General features: G+C 41.3%; 1 protein-coding gene across 1 annotated transcript in view; it reads left to right on the top strand.

The window, feature by feature from the left end:
* The window catches only part of GRHL2 (grainyhead like transcription factor 2), a 176,147-nt gene that overhangs the window by 97,525 nt on the left and 62,151 nt on the right, over window positions 1-16,471 (top strand). The window contains exon 8 of the mRNA XM_032760147.2: window positions 7,895-7,989. Coding sequence (XP_032616038.1) covers window positions 7,895-7,989 — 95 coding nt within the window. The remainder of the gene's footprint in view (window positions 1-7,894; window positions 7,990-16,471) is intronic.

Below are 16,471 nucleotides of genomic sequence, written 5' to 3' on the forward strand. Positions count from 1 at the left end.
AAAAATAAAAAAGATAACAAAAGGATTCACCATAACAATTCAAATAGAACTGGATCCTATAATTCCTGTGCCAAATATAACTTGCCAGAAACACAAACACAAAGCATTGCATTTTCACACATCCTCAGTAGTTCTTTGCAGAAGCACTGCAAAGTTTATCATCACTTCCTCAACACTGACACCTCTTGTTTTCTTAGAAAGGCTAACTTTGGAATTTTTCTTTCAATCTTCACAGTGCTTGCAGTATATGGAGATATTTTCTTGTTTGTCTCCTCTCTACTGAAGCACCCCAACCTTGTCCTTCTTGTCAAGGAATTTGCAATGATCCCAAAATGTCCCGTCTCTTTGCCTCATCAAGCTTACATTCCTTCAGTGCTTCCCAAGAAACTAGTAGCCATTGTAGGACATACTATGATCCCAATATCTGCTGACAATGTGTTGTTGAATTTGCAAGACAAATATGGGCAGTGGTTAGAAGTGTAGCCTTTGGCATCAAGCAGACCCAGATTCAAATCACAGGTTGGCTTGTTACCAGCTATGTGATTTTCCACAAACAGCTTAACTTCTCTGTGGGAGGAAGATGCTGATTCCTGCTTCACGGAGTGGTTGCCAGGATTAGCAGAGATGATAAAGGCTTCACATAGGCTTGGCATGAGCTTGTAAGTTCTCTGTTTGTGGCAGTTATTATCCTAAGAGCATTTGCATTTTAATGCCAGGAGATGACAATGTCTTTATCCAAAGGATGGAGTGTTTCAGGATGAGCTTCCAGGCATAAGAATAAGCAGACATCCTGGAGCAGGTGGTGCTCGAATCTTACTGTGCAGGTAACTGCCTGTCCTCCCATATTGGTATTTAGTCCTCCTAAGAAGGGAAATCTGAGAAGCGAAGAGGAACTGTCACATGGACTTCATTGACAGTTGACGTAGGACCTTAATGACAGATAAAGCACTTTCTTTCATTTTTTTTTTTTTTTTTTTTTTTCTTTGAGACAGAGTCTTGCTCTGTCGTCCAGGCTGGAATGCAGTGGCACAATCTTGGCTCACTGCAACCTCCGCCTCCCGGGTTCAAGCAATTCTCCTGCCTCAGCCTCCTGCGTGGCTGGGATTACAGGTGCACACCACCACGCCTGGCTAATTTTTGTATTTTCAGTAGAGATGGGGTTTCACCACGTTGGTCAGGCTGGTCTCAAACTCCTGACCTCGTGATCCACCTGCCTTGGCCTCCCAAGTTGCTGGGATTACAGGCACGAGCGACCATGCCCAGCCAGATATAGCATTTTCTAATACTGTGTGGAGTGAACCAAAGGCACCAAAATAATCCAATAATGAGGTTGCTCCTTTTAATTATTTTGGCATTTCCATTTGCCATAGAACAATATTAAGTGTGGTCCCCAGACCAGCCACATCAGCTCTACCTGAGACCTTGCTAGAAATGCAAATTCTTGGCCACATTCTAGACCTATGGAATTGGAATCTCTGAGAGTGGATAGAGAATCTGCATTTTACCAAAGCCCTCCAGGTGATTCTGGTGCACTGCAACATTTGAGAAGCGCCGTTATAGAATATCCACTCAAGCCTGTAAGCCATGGGAATTTGGAAACACTTGTTCTGCTTTGGGAGGATCCTAGCAGGCCCTAGAGAATTTCCATGTGTTCCCATACACTTCACTCTGAGATTCCAAGGACACACACAGCCTTAGAGAGGACCTTGAACATTTTGGCTATATCTCTGACAGCATATGACATTAACAGTGAGATCAAGTTCATTCTTATTTCATTAGAAAGACTCCCATTTTTTCTACCCATGGTTTTATTGTTTTTGTTGTTGTTGTTGTTGAGATGGAGTCTCTGTCACCCAAGCTGGAGTGCAATGGCATGATCTCGGCTCACTGCAACCTGTGCCTCCCGAGTTCCAGTGATTCTCTTGCCTCAGCCTTCAGAGTAGCTGGGATTACAGGCACTCACCACCACGCCTGGCTAATTTTTGTATTTTAGTAGAGATGGGGTTTCCCCATGTTGGCCAGGCTGGTCTTGAACTCCTGACCTCAGATGATCCACCTGTCTCGGCCTCCCAAAGTGTTAGGATTATAGGCGTGAGCCACCATGCCGGGCCGGCATAATTTTTTTAAACCTGTTTCAGCCAATAATAATATTGTTGCATCATGCCTGTTTTGGGAAATATTAAGCCATTTTCCTATTTGTTCACTCATCCTCGCCAGGTAGGTGTTAGTATTGTGTTTACAGACTAGTATTTAAAATATGTCATTTTTATGTTGCCTTGTCACTTTTTTTAGGGGAAAAAAGTCCATTTGAAATTCAATATGTTCACAATGATGTATTTTATAGTTGTGTTTTATAATTCTTTTAAAGCGGGGTGATTATTTTTCAGCTATGGTAACTATCATTGCAAAAACAAGCCATTCACTCAGATCACATGAGTTCTAATCACAGGAAGGAATCCCAGATGTAGGAGGTTAAGTGGGACCCTCAAAAATGATATGTCCTCGTCCTAAATCCCAAAACTTGTAAATATGACCTTATTTGGGAAAAAGATCTTTGCAGATTGTGATTAAGGATCTCAAGATAAGATCGTCCTGGATTAAGGTGGGCCCTACATCCAATGACAAATCCTTAGAAGAGAAGGGGGAACAGGCCGGGCATGGTGGCTCACACCTGTAAGACCAACATTTTGGGAGACCGAGGCAGGCAGATCACCTGAGGTCAGGAGTTCAAGACCAGCCTGGCCAACGTGGTGAAACCCCATCTCTACTAAAAATACCAAAAAAATTAGTCAGGCGTGGTGGCAGATGCCTGTAATCCCAGCTACTCGGGAGGCTGAGGCAGGAGAATCACTTGAACTCGGGAGGCAGAATTGCAGTGAGCCAAGATTGCACCATTGCACTCCAGCCTGGACAATAAGAGTGAGAGTCTGTACCAAAAAAAAAAAAAAAAAAAAAAAAGGTAGGGAACGAAGGGGGAACAGATGCAGAGACACAGAAGAGAAGGTCATGTGAAGACAGAAGCGGAGATTGGAGTCACACACTGCTGGCATGGCACAGCTTGATTTCAAACTCCTGGCCTCTGGAACTGTGAGCAAAAATATTCCTGTTGTTCAAAGCCATCATGTTTATAGTAATTAGTTATGACAGCTCAAGGGAACCGGCACAGCAGCTCATTACTATGTCTTAGTTCCTGACTACAGCTGTCAACATTTACAACATTTGGGTTTGAGAAACTTTCTTGAGGAAATAAGTTGAGGAAGGCTCAACACCAGATTACTGAGTTTCCATTCCTCCCGTGGGCTATAAACTCTTAAGCATGCAACACTCACCCTAGGACATACACCCAGCTTTCAGAAACTGGAGGCACATCTATTAGCATTTTATTTGTCGGACAGCTATGCATGTGGACGAAGCCACATTGGTGTGCATCAGCTGTTTAGTCCCTCAGAAGACTTTGGCAGTCGTGAAGTGGGAGCAGAGCTATTGTACCACCTGTAGAGACTGAACACAAAGGGTAGAGATGAGCAGACATTTCTTGTATGGTATAAGGCTAGAGAGGAGTGCATGACATTAGTCTTTTAGTTATCTTTCTTGTTTAGAATGCCTATGGTTCCATCCATTCATTCACTCAGCAAACTTGTGGAGCACATCCTATGAGTATGATATTAAGCACTGAGAAAGCAGCAGTATTTAAGATAAGTTCCTTGCCCTCATATAACATATATAACTAATGAGAAATGTTGGTGATAAATAGTAAACTAATAAATAAAATACTTGTACATGCCATGAAGGACATACACAAGGTAATGGAACCACTCAATAAAAAGTAGTCTTACTATTCTTTTGTTTTGGGCATAAAAAAGCAGATTAAGGATAATCATCTTATTCATTTATTTATCTATATGCTTATTTATATTCTGTCTCTGGGACTGAAAGAGCCAAAAGATTAGGGACTTAGTTTTGTTTCTTGCTCTTTCTCAAGCATGAGGACACTGCCTGGCACATAGAGGGCTCATAGAAAATATTTCCTCAATACATTTGTTGATTAAGTGAAGGTGATAGAAACTGACAGGGACCTTGAACAAGATTAGAGTATCTTATTTGTATCTATATTGCATTTGTTTTTGAAATTCTTTCCTTATTTGAGCTAATACAATTTTTAGAGAAGACATTTTTTATGTGGAGAAGCTATGGGAAATAAAACCTCATGATGCTGTAACTCATGAGAGCTAGGATACATGTTTGAAAAAATTTTCTTGGTTTGTCTTTATTTCTAGATATGACATTTTCTCTTTTTTACAATTCACCTAAAAGCTGCTTATTTTTAAATGTGTATTTAAAACTTCAAAGTTGCAAGACTGTCTTTTAGAATAATTAGCTATAAAGAATCAAGGACTTCAGTTGATCTAAATTCAACGGTCTTCTTTTCTCTTCAAAATTTTAGGAGTTTGGCTGGCCTGCTGGAAGCACAGGTTTATATTTAAAATCATCCCAAGTATAGTCGTATAACCTTATTCTAAATTTGAAAGATATAAAATTGTGTTTTTTTCCTTTTTGTTTTCTCTTTTAGCTTTAACTATTTATTTTAAAATCAGTAAGAAAACTGAATACCCTAAGAAAAAAAATGGGCAAAGGACAGAACAGGAAGTGTTCCAATAAATAAATACATTTTTAAAACAAAGAAAAGGGCTGGGTGCCGTGGCTTATGCCTGTAATCCCAGCACTTTGGGAGGCCAAGGCGGGTGGATCACGAGGTCAGGAGATTGAGACCATCCTGGCTAACATGGTGAAACCCTGTCTCTACTAAAAATACAAAAAATTAGCCTGGAGTGGAGGCTGAGGCAGGAGAATTGCTTGAACCCAGGAGGCAGAGCTTGCAGTGAGCCGAGATTGCACCACTGCACTCCAGCCTGGGTGACAGAGCGGGACTCTGTCTCAAAAAATAAAAATAAAAAATAATACAATAAATAAATAAAACAAAGAGAAAAAAATAAAGAAATACAAAGAGTCAAAAACAAAATGAAAGATGATTCAACCTGTTTCACAATCAATAAATTACAAATTAAAATAACGAGTCACCATGTTTTGCGTATCAATTTGGAAAGAAACATTTTGAGGAAACAAGAACACACGCACATGTGCTGTTACTGTGAACATCAATTGTTTCAACTTTTGCAGGAACACTTTGACAAAATGAATTAAAAGCCTTAAAAATTTTTTTTCCTTTGACCTGCTACTTTCACTTCTAAGAATATATGTTAATGAAATATAATTAAGCATATATGCATTTTTAGCTGTATAGATAATTAAATAAAACATTATTTGAAATGGAAAAGTATTGGACATCATCTGACCAAGACAAGCAAAATGAAATCCTGGCACATAATTCAATTTAGTGGTATTTGGTCATTAAAAGTAATTTTACACCAGTTTATTGACATGGGAAGATGCTGATGATGCATTAGGCAAAAATAAATAAATTAAGAAATAATTGTTACAGTATTGTATAAAATATTTACATAGTCTTGAGAAAGGGAGGCAGAGAGAAAGATAGGAAGGATGAAGTGTACCACAGATCTGTTTATAGTTGGTTATTTGTGGGTGAGAAGATTGTGATTGCTTTTAAATATTTTTCTTATTGTTCATGGTCTCTGACTTTCCTGTGGTGGCCACACATACTTTTATATTGCAGTATGTGCTTTATTTAAAATGTAAACATGTAGTTTGGCTTTAAAATTTCCACAGGGGAAACCATAGAAACACGGCAAAGGACATTAGTAAGCAGTTTCCGTAAGGAGACACCTGGTTGGCTATCCTGTGTGAGAAGAGATGTTTGAACTTAAAAGTGGTAGAAGAAGTGCAAATATATCGTCAGTGGAATGCTGCCTTGTGCTCATCAGATTGGCAAGAAAGTAGAGAGAAAAAGGGAAATAGAGTTCTGGTGGGAGGCTGCACTGGCTGATCCATCCTGGAGAGTGAGTCTGGAGGGCTGTTCTGGAGAGCACATTTAGTAGCTTTTTATGTGATCAGCCATCAGTTCAGCTCCCAGGAATACGAATTTTTATCACAGAGTTGTCTATACCAGAGAGCAGAGATCACTGAAGGGTCCATCTCTGGCATGGGAGATAAGTAAACTGTGGTGACAGTCCCTGGAGCCACAGTTAGAAATAGGCACGCAACTATGCTGCTATAAAGACACATGCACACGTATGTTCATTGTGGCACTATTCACAATAGCAAAGACTTGGAACCAACCCAGATGTCCAACAATGATAGACTGGATTAAGAAAATGTGGCACATATACACCATGGAATACTATGCAGCCATAAAAAATGATGAGTTCATGTCCTTTGTAGGGACATGGATGAAGCTGGAAACCATCATTCTCAGCAAACTATTGCAAGGACAAAAAACCAAACACAGCATGTTCTCAATCATAAGTGGGAATTGAACAATGAGAACACATGGACACAGGAAGGGGAACATCACACACCAGGGCCTGTTGTGGGGTGGGGAGAGCGGGGAGGGATAGCTTTAGGAGATATACCTAATGCTAAATGACAAGTTAATGGGTGCAGCACACCAACATGGCACATGTGTACATATGTAACAAACCTGCACATTGTGCACATGTACCCTAAAACTTAAAGTATAATTAAAAAAAAAAAAACAGAAGAAAAGAAATAGGCATGCAACTAGCAGTGAGGTTAGATCTGAAAAGGTCTGTAGTCTAGGTTGCCAGATGAAATACAGAGTGCCAGTTAAATTTGAATTTCTTATAAATAATGAATACTTTTGAAGATAAGTGTATCCCAAATATTTGCCCAATCTGGCAACTTTAGTCATGGAACAACAGAATTTATGAAAATTAAAGCTATGTACACAGGCAAATCAAACCAATATATTCCATAAGGATATATATTAACACATTTATAGCTACTGTATTTCTGGAAAGGATAATAGGAAGAAAAAGAAATACATAGTAACCAAATAAAGTCATAAAATAAGAGAGGGCCTTGAAGAGATCAATGATGATAGTGAGCTAAGTATGATTAACTCAACTCTCCATACCTAAGTCCAAAAATATATATATTATATATATATATTTTGAGATGGAGTCTCACTCTGTCACCCAAGATGGAGTGTGGCACGATCTCAGCTCACTGCAGCCTCTGCCTCCCAGGTTCATGCGATTCTTGTGCCTCAGCCTCCTAAGTAGCTAGGATTACAGGCATGTGCCACCATGCCTGGCTAATTTTTGTATTTTTAGTAGAGACGGGGTTTCACCATGTTAGCCAGGCTGGTCTCAAGCTCCTGACCTCAGGTGATCCTCCCACCTCGGCCTCCCAAAGTTCTGGGATTACAGGTGTGAACCACCGTGCCTGGCCCCAAAAAGAAATTTTAAAAAAGCTTTACTGTGGTCTCTTGAAATTTTTTCTTTTTTTTTGCTAAAGTCCTGATCACACTGCCTGACTGATAAACAGAATATTCTGTTCTACAAAAAATTCTGTATGGAGTACCCTGGTGCTTCTAGCAAAATTAAGTAGCAGAAAAGTGAGCAGGAGGGAGAGTGGATAGGTGACATGGGGCTTGGGAGAAAAAAGAAAACCTTAATAATTTTATAAAACTAGTAAAAAATGAAACTAATGAACAAATTACCTAAGAACATTGGTTTGCTTAGTTTTACTCTTTTAATAGAGGAACACGCGTACATTCTTATAGAGTAAGTATTTGTAAAAGAACATCAGTGAGCACCAGTCTTTAATTGTTAGCATGGAGATAGCCAGAAAAATAAGCAAAGTTTAAATTTACCCATTGGAAAATGATGGTTCGGTACATGTCACTGAGTCACTCTTACTCCTTTAAAAGCATCTTCTTTTTTTAATGTTACAGCCGATTACAAGGAGAGCTTTAATACGATTGGAAACATTGAAGAGATTGCATATAATGCTGTTTCCTTTACCTGGGACGTGAATGAAGAGGCGAAGGTGAGTGACAAAATAGCATTGATTCATTGTTCATACCTCTTAATAACGTGCCTATCCTCAGCAGTTTATTCTTTTTTAAAAGCTTCTATCGGTAGTCTCCTATTAAAAAGAAAATGAACCTTTCATCTTTTGCCTCTGTGGAGGCTAAGGGAGAAAAGGGAGTGTGCTCCTCTGTGGCTTCCCGTAGAATGTAATAAGCCAAGTTGCATGTCCCACCCAAATACTTCAGGCCCCAGGCTTCATTTTAGCACTTGGAGCTGGGAAGATGGGGCCAGAAAACCTTTTCTCTCTGCAGTGCAGATTCCCCCAAAGGCGTCTCTGTGCAGCCTCCTCCAGACACAGAGAGGAGCTCAGAGCTGTTGTCTTCGTAGGTAAGCTACCGGGCAGACCCCTGACCCCATAGCTCCTTCCAGGCTTGAGCTGGTTGAAGGATGGAATACAGGAAGCAGGCTGCAGGTCCCTGAGCTCTACTGATGGAGGTGTGGCCACCACTGTGACCTTCAGCCACTTGTTTAATGTTGGCTGCTTAACTAACCTTTTTCTGTTTTTCGGAGTGCCCACATGGTTAAGAAGTACAAAGGTAAAATCTGTGGCGAAGTGAGCCCTGAGAAGAGACGTCCACCATTGCACCGGTTTGGATAAAAGAAGGCAGAGTTGTTGATACTTAGGTTTGCTTTCCAGCCACGAGTCTCTTTGATTTTACGAAAACCCCAAACCGTTCTGCTATGCCCACTCTCCTTTCTGTGTTCCTTAGCTTCTGATCCTTGATTCTTATTTTGCACTCATGGGAAGGTGCCAGATGAAACCTAAGCTTGTTTTTTGCTTTGGTTCTGGACCATCTAGGAGGGTGTTAGAAGAGTTTGTCTTCAAACTAATGAAAAGGTCAATGTACACTGCTCTGGTCAATGCTTTATTGTCTGCGAGCAGGGGGAAGGCTGGGTGAGAAAGGAAACAGGTTGGGAGTTTGCAGGCACGGCTACAGAAGAAGAATTGCCCAGTGTCTCGTTTCACTCAAGTATAAAACAATGTAGAATAGGCCTGAGAAAGGCGGCCCAAATGGGCAAGTGGTGATAGAGTGCCCGTACAGCCTGGAGAAGTTTCCGTGGCTCAGTGCCTCCCAGAAAGGAAGCAGGTCTTGCTGTGGGGTACGAGGTTGGTCTCACACAGAACTGTAGGCAAATGTGTCTCTAAAGTCCACTCCTCCTTCATTTAAAGTTTCCTGCCCAAGCCATGCGCTTTCGGCACTTTGTTAACCTCCTCGGCTACCTGAGCCCCGTTCTCCCTGCCCCTGCCCTCTCCTGAGAACATTGTGCTCCTGTGCTCAGGGCTGTCTGCTCCTTTCCCACATCCCCGCCTAGTGCCTCCTTATTCCAGCCAATGCTTGCCCTTTCTCATCATCCCGTTCTCTCAGAGGCTAGATTGCTGAACCTGATCAGTAAGAGGCAGTTTGTGTGATAGCACAGGACTAGGATGGCCACCGAGTCATCCTGAGCAAGTTATCTGACCTCTCTGGGCCTTGGTTCTGGCATGCAGACAAACACACAGATTTCTAAATGTCTCTGCTGCAGCCAGCGTCATGCTGAGGGCATAAAGCATGATGATCCAGTGCTCTGGGGAGGGAGGCCTGGAACCAGTAACTGAGCAACAGTGTGACCAGGGAGAGGCAGGGCCTATGTCAGAGTCCCTGGGAAGAAAATGGGATCGTGTAACTGGAAGTGTCTTATCAATGTTAACGGACCAGGCATGGTGGCTGATGCCTGTAATCCCAGCACTTTGGGAGGCCAAGGTGGGAGGATCCTTGAGGCCAAAAGTTCAAGAGTAACTTGGGTAAAGTAGGGAGACCCCATGTCTACAAAATAAAAAATAAACATTAGCTGGGCGGGGTGGCATGCATCTGAAGTCCTAGCTACTCAAGAGGCAGAGGTGGGAGGATTGCTTAAGCCCAGGAGGTAGAGGCTGCAATGAGCCATGATCATGCCACTGTACTGTAGCCTGGGTAACAGTATGAGACCCTGTCTTAAACACACACACACACACACAAACCACCACCACCACCACCACCACCACCACCAACAACAACAACAAAACAAATGTTAAGGCAAGCTACAACTATGAGCTGTAATCATTACCATAATTTTAATTATCATGCAATCTGTGATAATGAGTGCTAGTGGGTGATTGTTTTAACTGTTCTGCTTCAATAGGGACCTTTTATAGAAAATGCCTAACCTGGAAGGGACAGTTTAATGATGGAAGCTTCAGGCTCTGTAGTAAACCAATGAGATAGTTAATGTGGAGTTGAGTTGACCTTCCAGCCCAGTTCATTCCATACCACTCATTCACCGTAAGCAGGAGCTTACTTTCCTTGTCTAAATGTGTGTGCCTGTGCATGTGGGTGTACATGTGAGTGTGCATGTGTAGGAACATGCATGTTGCTCAGAGCAGACAAGTTTAAGCTCATGCATGTTGCTCAGAGCAGACAAGTTTAAGCTCACATATGCTTTGAAAAATGGCAGTGGAGGATATTTTATATTGCATTGTTTTACATGGCAAAATTTTTTTAACTTCATTAATAATATTTTAAGTGACTATTATTACTTGGTTGCAGCAATTGTTTGAGGTTTGGGTTAATCAATAAGTAGTGAAAAAAGTTCCAAATATTTTTCTCCAGACTACTGAAGAGCATTTAATGTTTTATTTTACTTCAAGTTCCTGGATACAAGTGCAGAACGTGTAGGTTTGTTGCATAGGTATATGTGTGCCATGATGGTTTGCTGCCCCTATCAACCCATCATCTAGGTTTTCAACAAAGCAAGAAGTAAAAGCCCTGCATGCATTCGGTATTTGTCCTAAGGCTCTCCCTCCCCTAGGCCCCCACCCCTCGACAGGCCCTGATGTGTAATGTTCCTGCTCCATGTCCATGTGTTCTCATTGTTCAGCTCCCACTTATGAGTAAGAACGTGAGGTGTTTGGTTTCCTGTTCCTGTGTTAGTTACTGAAGAGCTTTTAAAGAGAAATCATGAAAGTTAAATCTACTTCATTAGAAAGGCTGAGAGGTTTTTTTATCTGCAGAGCCTAAGGCATTTCTCTAAAATATCATTGATTTTGTAATAAGCAGACTACAAAAGGCAAAATTGCACAAATGTTGACAAAAAGGTTTTCAACAAAGCAAGAAGGAAAAGGCATCCCTCTCACAGTGGAAGTGTTTGTGATGTTCATGTTGTGGACTTATCCATCAGGAGCAGTTGCATTTGCTTTCAAATTCCCGTTGGTAACGTCTGCACAGAAACTTTCACAGGCTTCAGGGCAGCAGGCCCTTTCAGTATCACATGATATTTTGGTTTATGTGGCCAGAGGACACAAACCTGTGGCCTACAGCCTTTAGATGGTCCACAGAATGCATATATGTATGTGTGTATTATGCATTTTTGTACTTCTGTTTAGAATTTTAACTTTTTTTGCCCACATTAAATAATCAGAAGATTATTATTTTAAAAAATTCAGGCTTTTAAGTCTCTTGGATAATTAAAGATTCTGGCAACCATTAGGCCTGAGTGTTTGCAAGGCGATGAGTGGCTCTAATGAGGTACTGGGCTCTTTATTGCTTTCTCTAGCATTCTCCATTCTGGAACTTTCCCTGCCTAGCCTTGGCGAACATTTGAGTTTCCATGCCCAACTATGCCCCCCAGGCAACTGATACGCAGTTTAGCTCTTCACTGCCTTTCAGCATTCAGGAGGGTAGTGGCACAATGCAGGTTGAAGCCGTAGGTAGGTTCAGTCTTTCTGCCCCGGAGCTCAGAGGAATGGGGTGAGCAAGGCCACCAGCGTTCCCTGGCTCCCTGGCTCCTTTGAACTGGTCCTCATGGGGCCACAGTGGCAGCAGGCCAGACACTGATTTGTGTCCCCACTGGAAGAGAGAATCTGTGACATTCTTCTGAATGCTCACAATAGTGGTAAATCTTGATTTTTCAAGATGTTTAAAAAAAAAACACCAGAAACCAACTTTATCCAAATGTGAATATATATCAACAAGCTGGATAATACCACTTGAGGATTAAGAATGAGGTTTTTTTTGCACAAAGTTTTATATATCATCTTTGAAGCCGGCCATATCAGAGGAGACCTTCTAAATATGCTTTAAAGCCATGGCAGCATCATTGGAGAAACCTGTATGTCTTCCCAAGATGATTATGTTAAAGGATAGCTTTTATTTGGATATTTAAGTTTTGATGCATTTATTTGAAAAACAAGAACCAAAAAACCAATCCAGTATTCGGTATTCTTGCCACAGATCTATAATCAAGACCTGATGATAAGATTTATGGATTTTTCCAAAGCATACATTTTCTTTCATTGCTGACTTACATTTTATTTCTACCTCTCATTTAGCATGAACGTAAAAAAAGGAAAGACACGAAACTCTAATCATTTAATTTAATTAAATTATAGGAAAACATTTGGCCAGGGAAGGTGTTAAAGCTATTAGTCAAAATGAGGTTTGGGGATTAATTCCAGATTTGCAGTGTCCATTGCAGGCGAATTCTGGCAGAACTATTGCAGAGTTCTTCAACCCAAAACCCATTTTGCTGGTTCTGAGACAGAGTCTTCCTGCACAATGACACATGTAGCAGAAATAGTCTCCAACAGGATCAGCTTTTGCCCTCAGGGTCTCTGCAGCCTGGAAGCCTGTGTAATGTGAACAGGTGTCCCTGGGCTTCTGGTATCTAGGTGGACAAGGTTTTGAGTGTCCACACTGTCACTGCTTGGAAATTGATGGCAGGCAGGGCCCAGGGTGTGGCAGCAGAAAGAGCACTGAAATGAGGTTCAGACAACCAGATTCTAGCCCTGGCACTCGAGTAGCCGGCTTTTTACTTCCCTGTTGAGTTTTTTTTTTAAAAAAAAAAAAAAAAAAAAAAAGCCATAAAACAATGGGAAGTGTGTGTGTGTGGTACATATGTGTGTGTGTATGTAGATTAAGATCCCATCCATATGATCCCAATGGGAGGACTTCTGTGTCATATTCTTTCACATGACTCCCATTTACAAGAATTTTTCAATTTTCTTTCTCTCCTTATCCAAACACTGGTACCTAAGAAGTAGATTTGTTGGTCACTAATCCCTAAGATGAGGAATTCCCACTAAAGACCCTAGTGAGTTATTAAAGGGCTGTGAACTCAGATTCCTGGCACCGAGCATTGCCTTTCTCCAAGTGATGACATCACCCTCAGAGCAGAGTGCAGCAAACCCTAATTACAGGCTTCCTTTCCTCCTAGATTTCTAAGGAGAGTCTTGAAACTGGGCCCCTTATGTTTGTCCAGGGCTGTTTTCTCTGTTCGAAGTGATTTTAAGATTAAACCAATCATGGTGTGCTACAAAGACCTCTGCCATGTGACCACAGAGAAGAATTACTTGAGCATTAAAGATGCTGCTTAGTGCTTTGTGCTGACTTTCAGGAACACTTTTCCTTTTTGGATCTTTTCACTGGAACACCATAACAATTTCTCCACGTCTCTAAGTTTCACCCTTCCTTGGTTTATTATACATAAGATTAAAAAAAGCCTTCTTTCCATGAACCTTTTTTTAAATTGCTCTGCCTCCAAGCCTTTTAGAATGACCTTAGTTCAGGATTCAGTGAAAACATTCACTACCATCACACTAAATAATCATGCTGACAAATAAATCTACTACTAGCCATCTCCGATCTTTATGATTTTTAGAAAAGTCTATTATAATTCAATAATATGAAACTCTGATCTCCCAGGGTTATTCTTTGCTGCCTTCTAGCCCAGTGCCTCTGTTTTCAGAAGCAAAGTGATTACTTTCCTGAGCGATGTGTATCCTGCTCCTCCTTCCCGCTGTGTGTTGAGTTGCAGGAGAGGACTTAGGGGTATCGGTTTGTCTAGCCTTCTGCTTTGTCAGAGCATCAGCAAATGTTCTTCTTGCATTTTGGGATTGGGGAGGACCTTCCAGACAGGAAGTTGTTGCAGTTTTAGAAAGGGCCAAGGACACAAGTAAGGCATCTGTTTTTATCTCTGTTAACAAATTTTCCTAATGAGATTGGAGGTGGGCAGGGCTGAGACCCCATGGAGGCGGGGAAGGGAGCAAAGAGCCTAAGAGACATCATGGATAATCTTCTTGGGCCTCTTAGATTCTGATTCCACTAAATATTACCTCTCAACATATCAGGCCCTGCAAGATTGGGCAAATGGAAAAAGTTAATTTAGAACCCAGGGCCCTGTGAGTCCAGAGCCCATGCTGTTGACTCTCCCAATAGAGAGAAATCTGATTTTTGTTTTAAGCCGAAGCAAGCTATGATTTTCCTTCTTTAAGCAATCTATAGGGTACAACCTGTTTGTATCCAGAAAGAAAGAAAATGAATGGCTGACCCCATTTCCTTGAGCAAAGCAGTTCAATCAGACCACCCTCCTTTTGCCACCTGACCTGTCCTCATGCCACACTTTCTCCTTCCCCACAAAGATGGGGCTGCTGGGCCAGCACTTCCAGCACATAGGGCTCTCTCTATCCACGTCTTCTGTTGCCCTGGTACATCACCTGCCCATATCATACATATCATTGACCGGAACTGATGTGGGAGTGAAAACTCCTTGCACTCTTCAATGGAACATTTGCATGCTGATAAGCCTAACACTAGCAAGCTCCTCTGCATAATTCTTACCTCACTCCAAAGATCAGTGCATGCTTTCAGTTACAGTGCTGAGACATATCAGTGTTTTCTTCTCCATGCCTTTACACATTTATTCTTCATTTCCCCCATCTCTCTCTAGCTCCTTTCCCTGGTATCCTGAATTTCATTTTTATTCATTTACATGATCTCTGCACACCTTTCTTTGGTATATTTTTTCTGTTATGAATAGTGGAGGCAATTCCTTGTTCTTTTTTTTGCAAAACCACGCAAGAAGCACAGCACTAAGAAATTTCCAAAGCAAGAATGAGCATTATGATCAGAGAAGATGAAGCTTGCAGGAAGCATACAGTGTCCCTCCGCTCTACATGTGCAACTTAAGAAATTCAACAAACAAATCCTCACATTTACCAGGGTGGTAATTGGAAGTGACTACTTACACATAAGCCAATGTTCCTTTTATAGAGAGATTCCTCTAATCTTGGGTCTCTTTGGAATGCTTCAAGTGCATTGGATTTACAAAAGAGATGTGCATGTAGTTTTTGAAACTGTGGGAAAATGCAAGGTGAGGAGACATGTTGATATTTCCTCTGGGCCCTATTTGCATTAATAGTTTTGCCCCATTGCCTTCCTTTTGGATTTTGCTTTAATACTAACAAGGAGATATCATCTAAGAACTGAGAGCCAGTCTCAGGGAGGTAAACAGGGATGTGCTAAGATGAGTTGGCTGGTGAGAAGAAACTAAAAGTGCAAGTTGAAAGTAAAATGTTCTCATCTATATTTGTAAATCCACTTTTAAGGGAGAAAATGAAGTTGATTTAATGTCCCAGCACTGCCTGACAGCTGCCCTGGACTTAAGAGTGCATTTGATGTGGCCTGGGTCATGGTGACTGCAGTGACTGGCTTCATGTTGTGAGATGTGACTAGAGCCATCATATAGGCTGACTTACTATTTCCATGGAAAACCTAGCTCTCTTCCTCCTCTCACTTCCTCCGCTCACCTCCTCTCTCAGTGTTGTCTTTTCAAGGTGAGCAAGCCAAGCCTAGCTTTCTGCTCCAGCAGCTGCTACTAGAGAGGAAAAATAGCTCTGTGTCCTCATTATCTCAATTTTAGTAGCTTAAAAGATAAGATGGTGAGAACTGCAGGGCTTTGGCCATAGCTTATGAAGAAGGAGTAAATTGGAGAAAACATAGGTGTTCTAACTTCTCATACACTGCAAATTATTCAGACTCTTTGGGTGAAAAATAAGGTTATGCTAACTGAAAGCCTGGCTTGTATTCGGTACCAAATCATGGCAAATCCATGAAGTTGTCTCAAATGTGTTCTTTTTTCTCCTTTCCCCCTTCCCTCTATCTCTCTTCCAGTTCTTTTTGGTCTAAACTGCTTAACCAGTTTTTATTGAGCCTCCACTGTGTGCCAAGCACAGCTCTTTTGAAAATTGAAGTTTTGATAGTCTTAACGGATCATGCTTTCCAAAGGGCTGTTCCTAAATGGACAGCATTCTTGTTCTGCTGAGCTCCATTGCTGGATACCAAAGGAGAAGGGAAGATGTGTAAACACTGTTTTTCAGGATGAAAATGGAAACCAAAGGACTGTATGATGGAGACTACACTCCTGAGTGCCCTGTGGGTTCATGACCTTGCTTATTCCCCAGCCCTCACCCCTCAGCGGCCCAGTGCTTTTGGCTGGGGAGTTCTCTTTCTGCTTACAAGACAGTCTAGGATGATATGGGGTTGGTAGAAATTCATGATTAAGAAAAAGCTATACTCCAATTTTTTGCCTAAATGAATGTATTGGCTGATTTTAAACAGGTGATCTTGTGGAAAATTACAGAATAT

The sequence above is a fragment of the Hylobates moloch genome, unplaced genomic scaffold (genome assembly GCF_009828535.3).
Source record: "Hylobates moloch isolate HMO894 unplaced genomic scaffold, HMol_V3 SCAFFOLD_9, whole genome shotgun sequence".
Lineage (NCBI taxonomy): Eukaryota > Metazoa > Chordata > Mammalia > Primates > Hylobatidae > Hylobates > Hylobates moloch.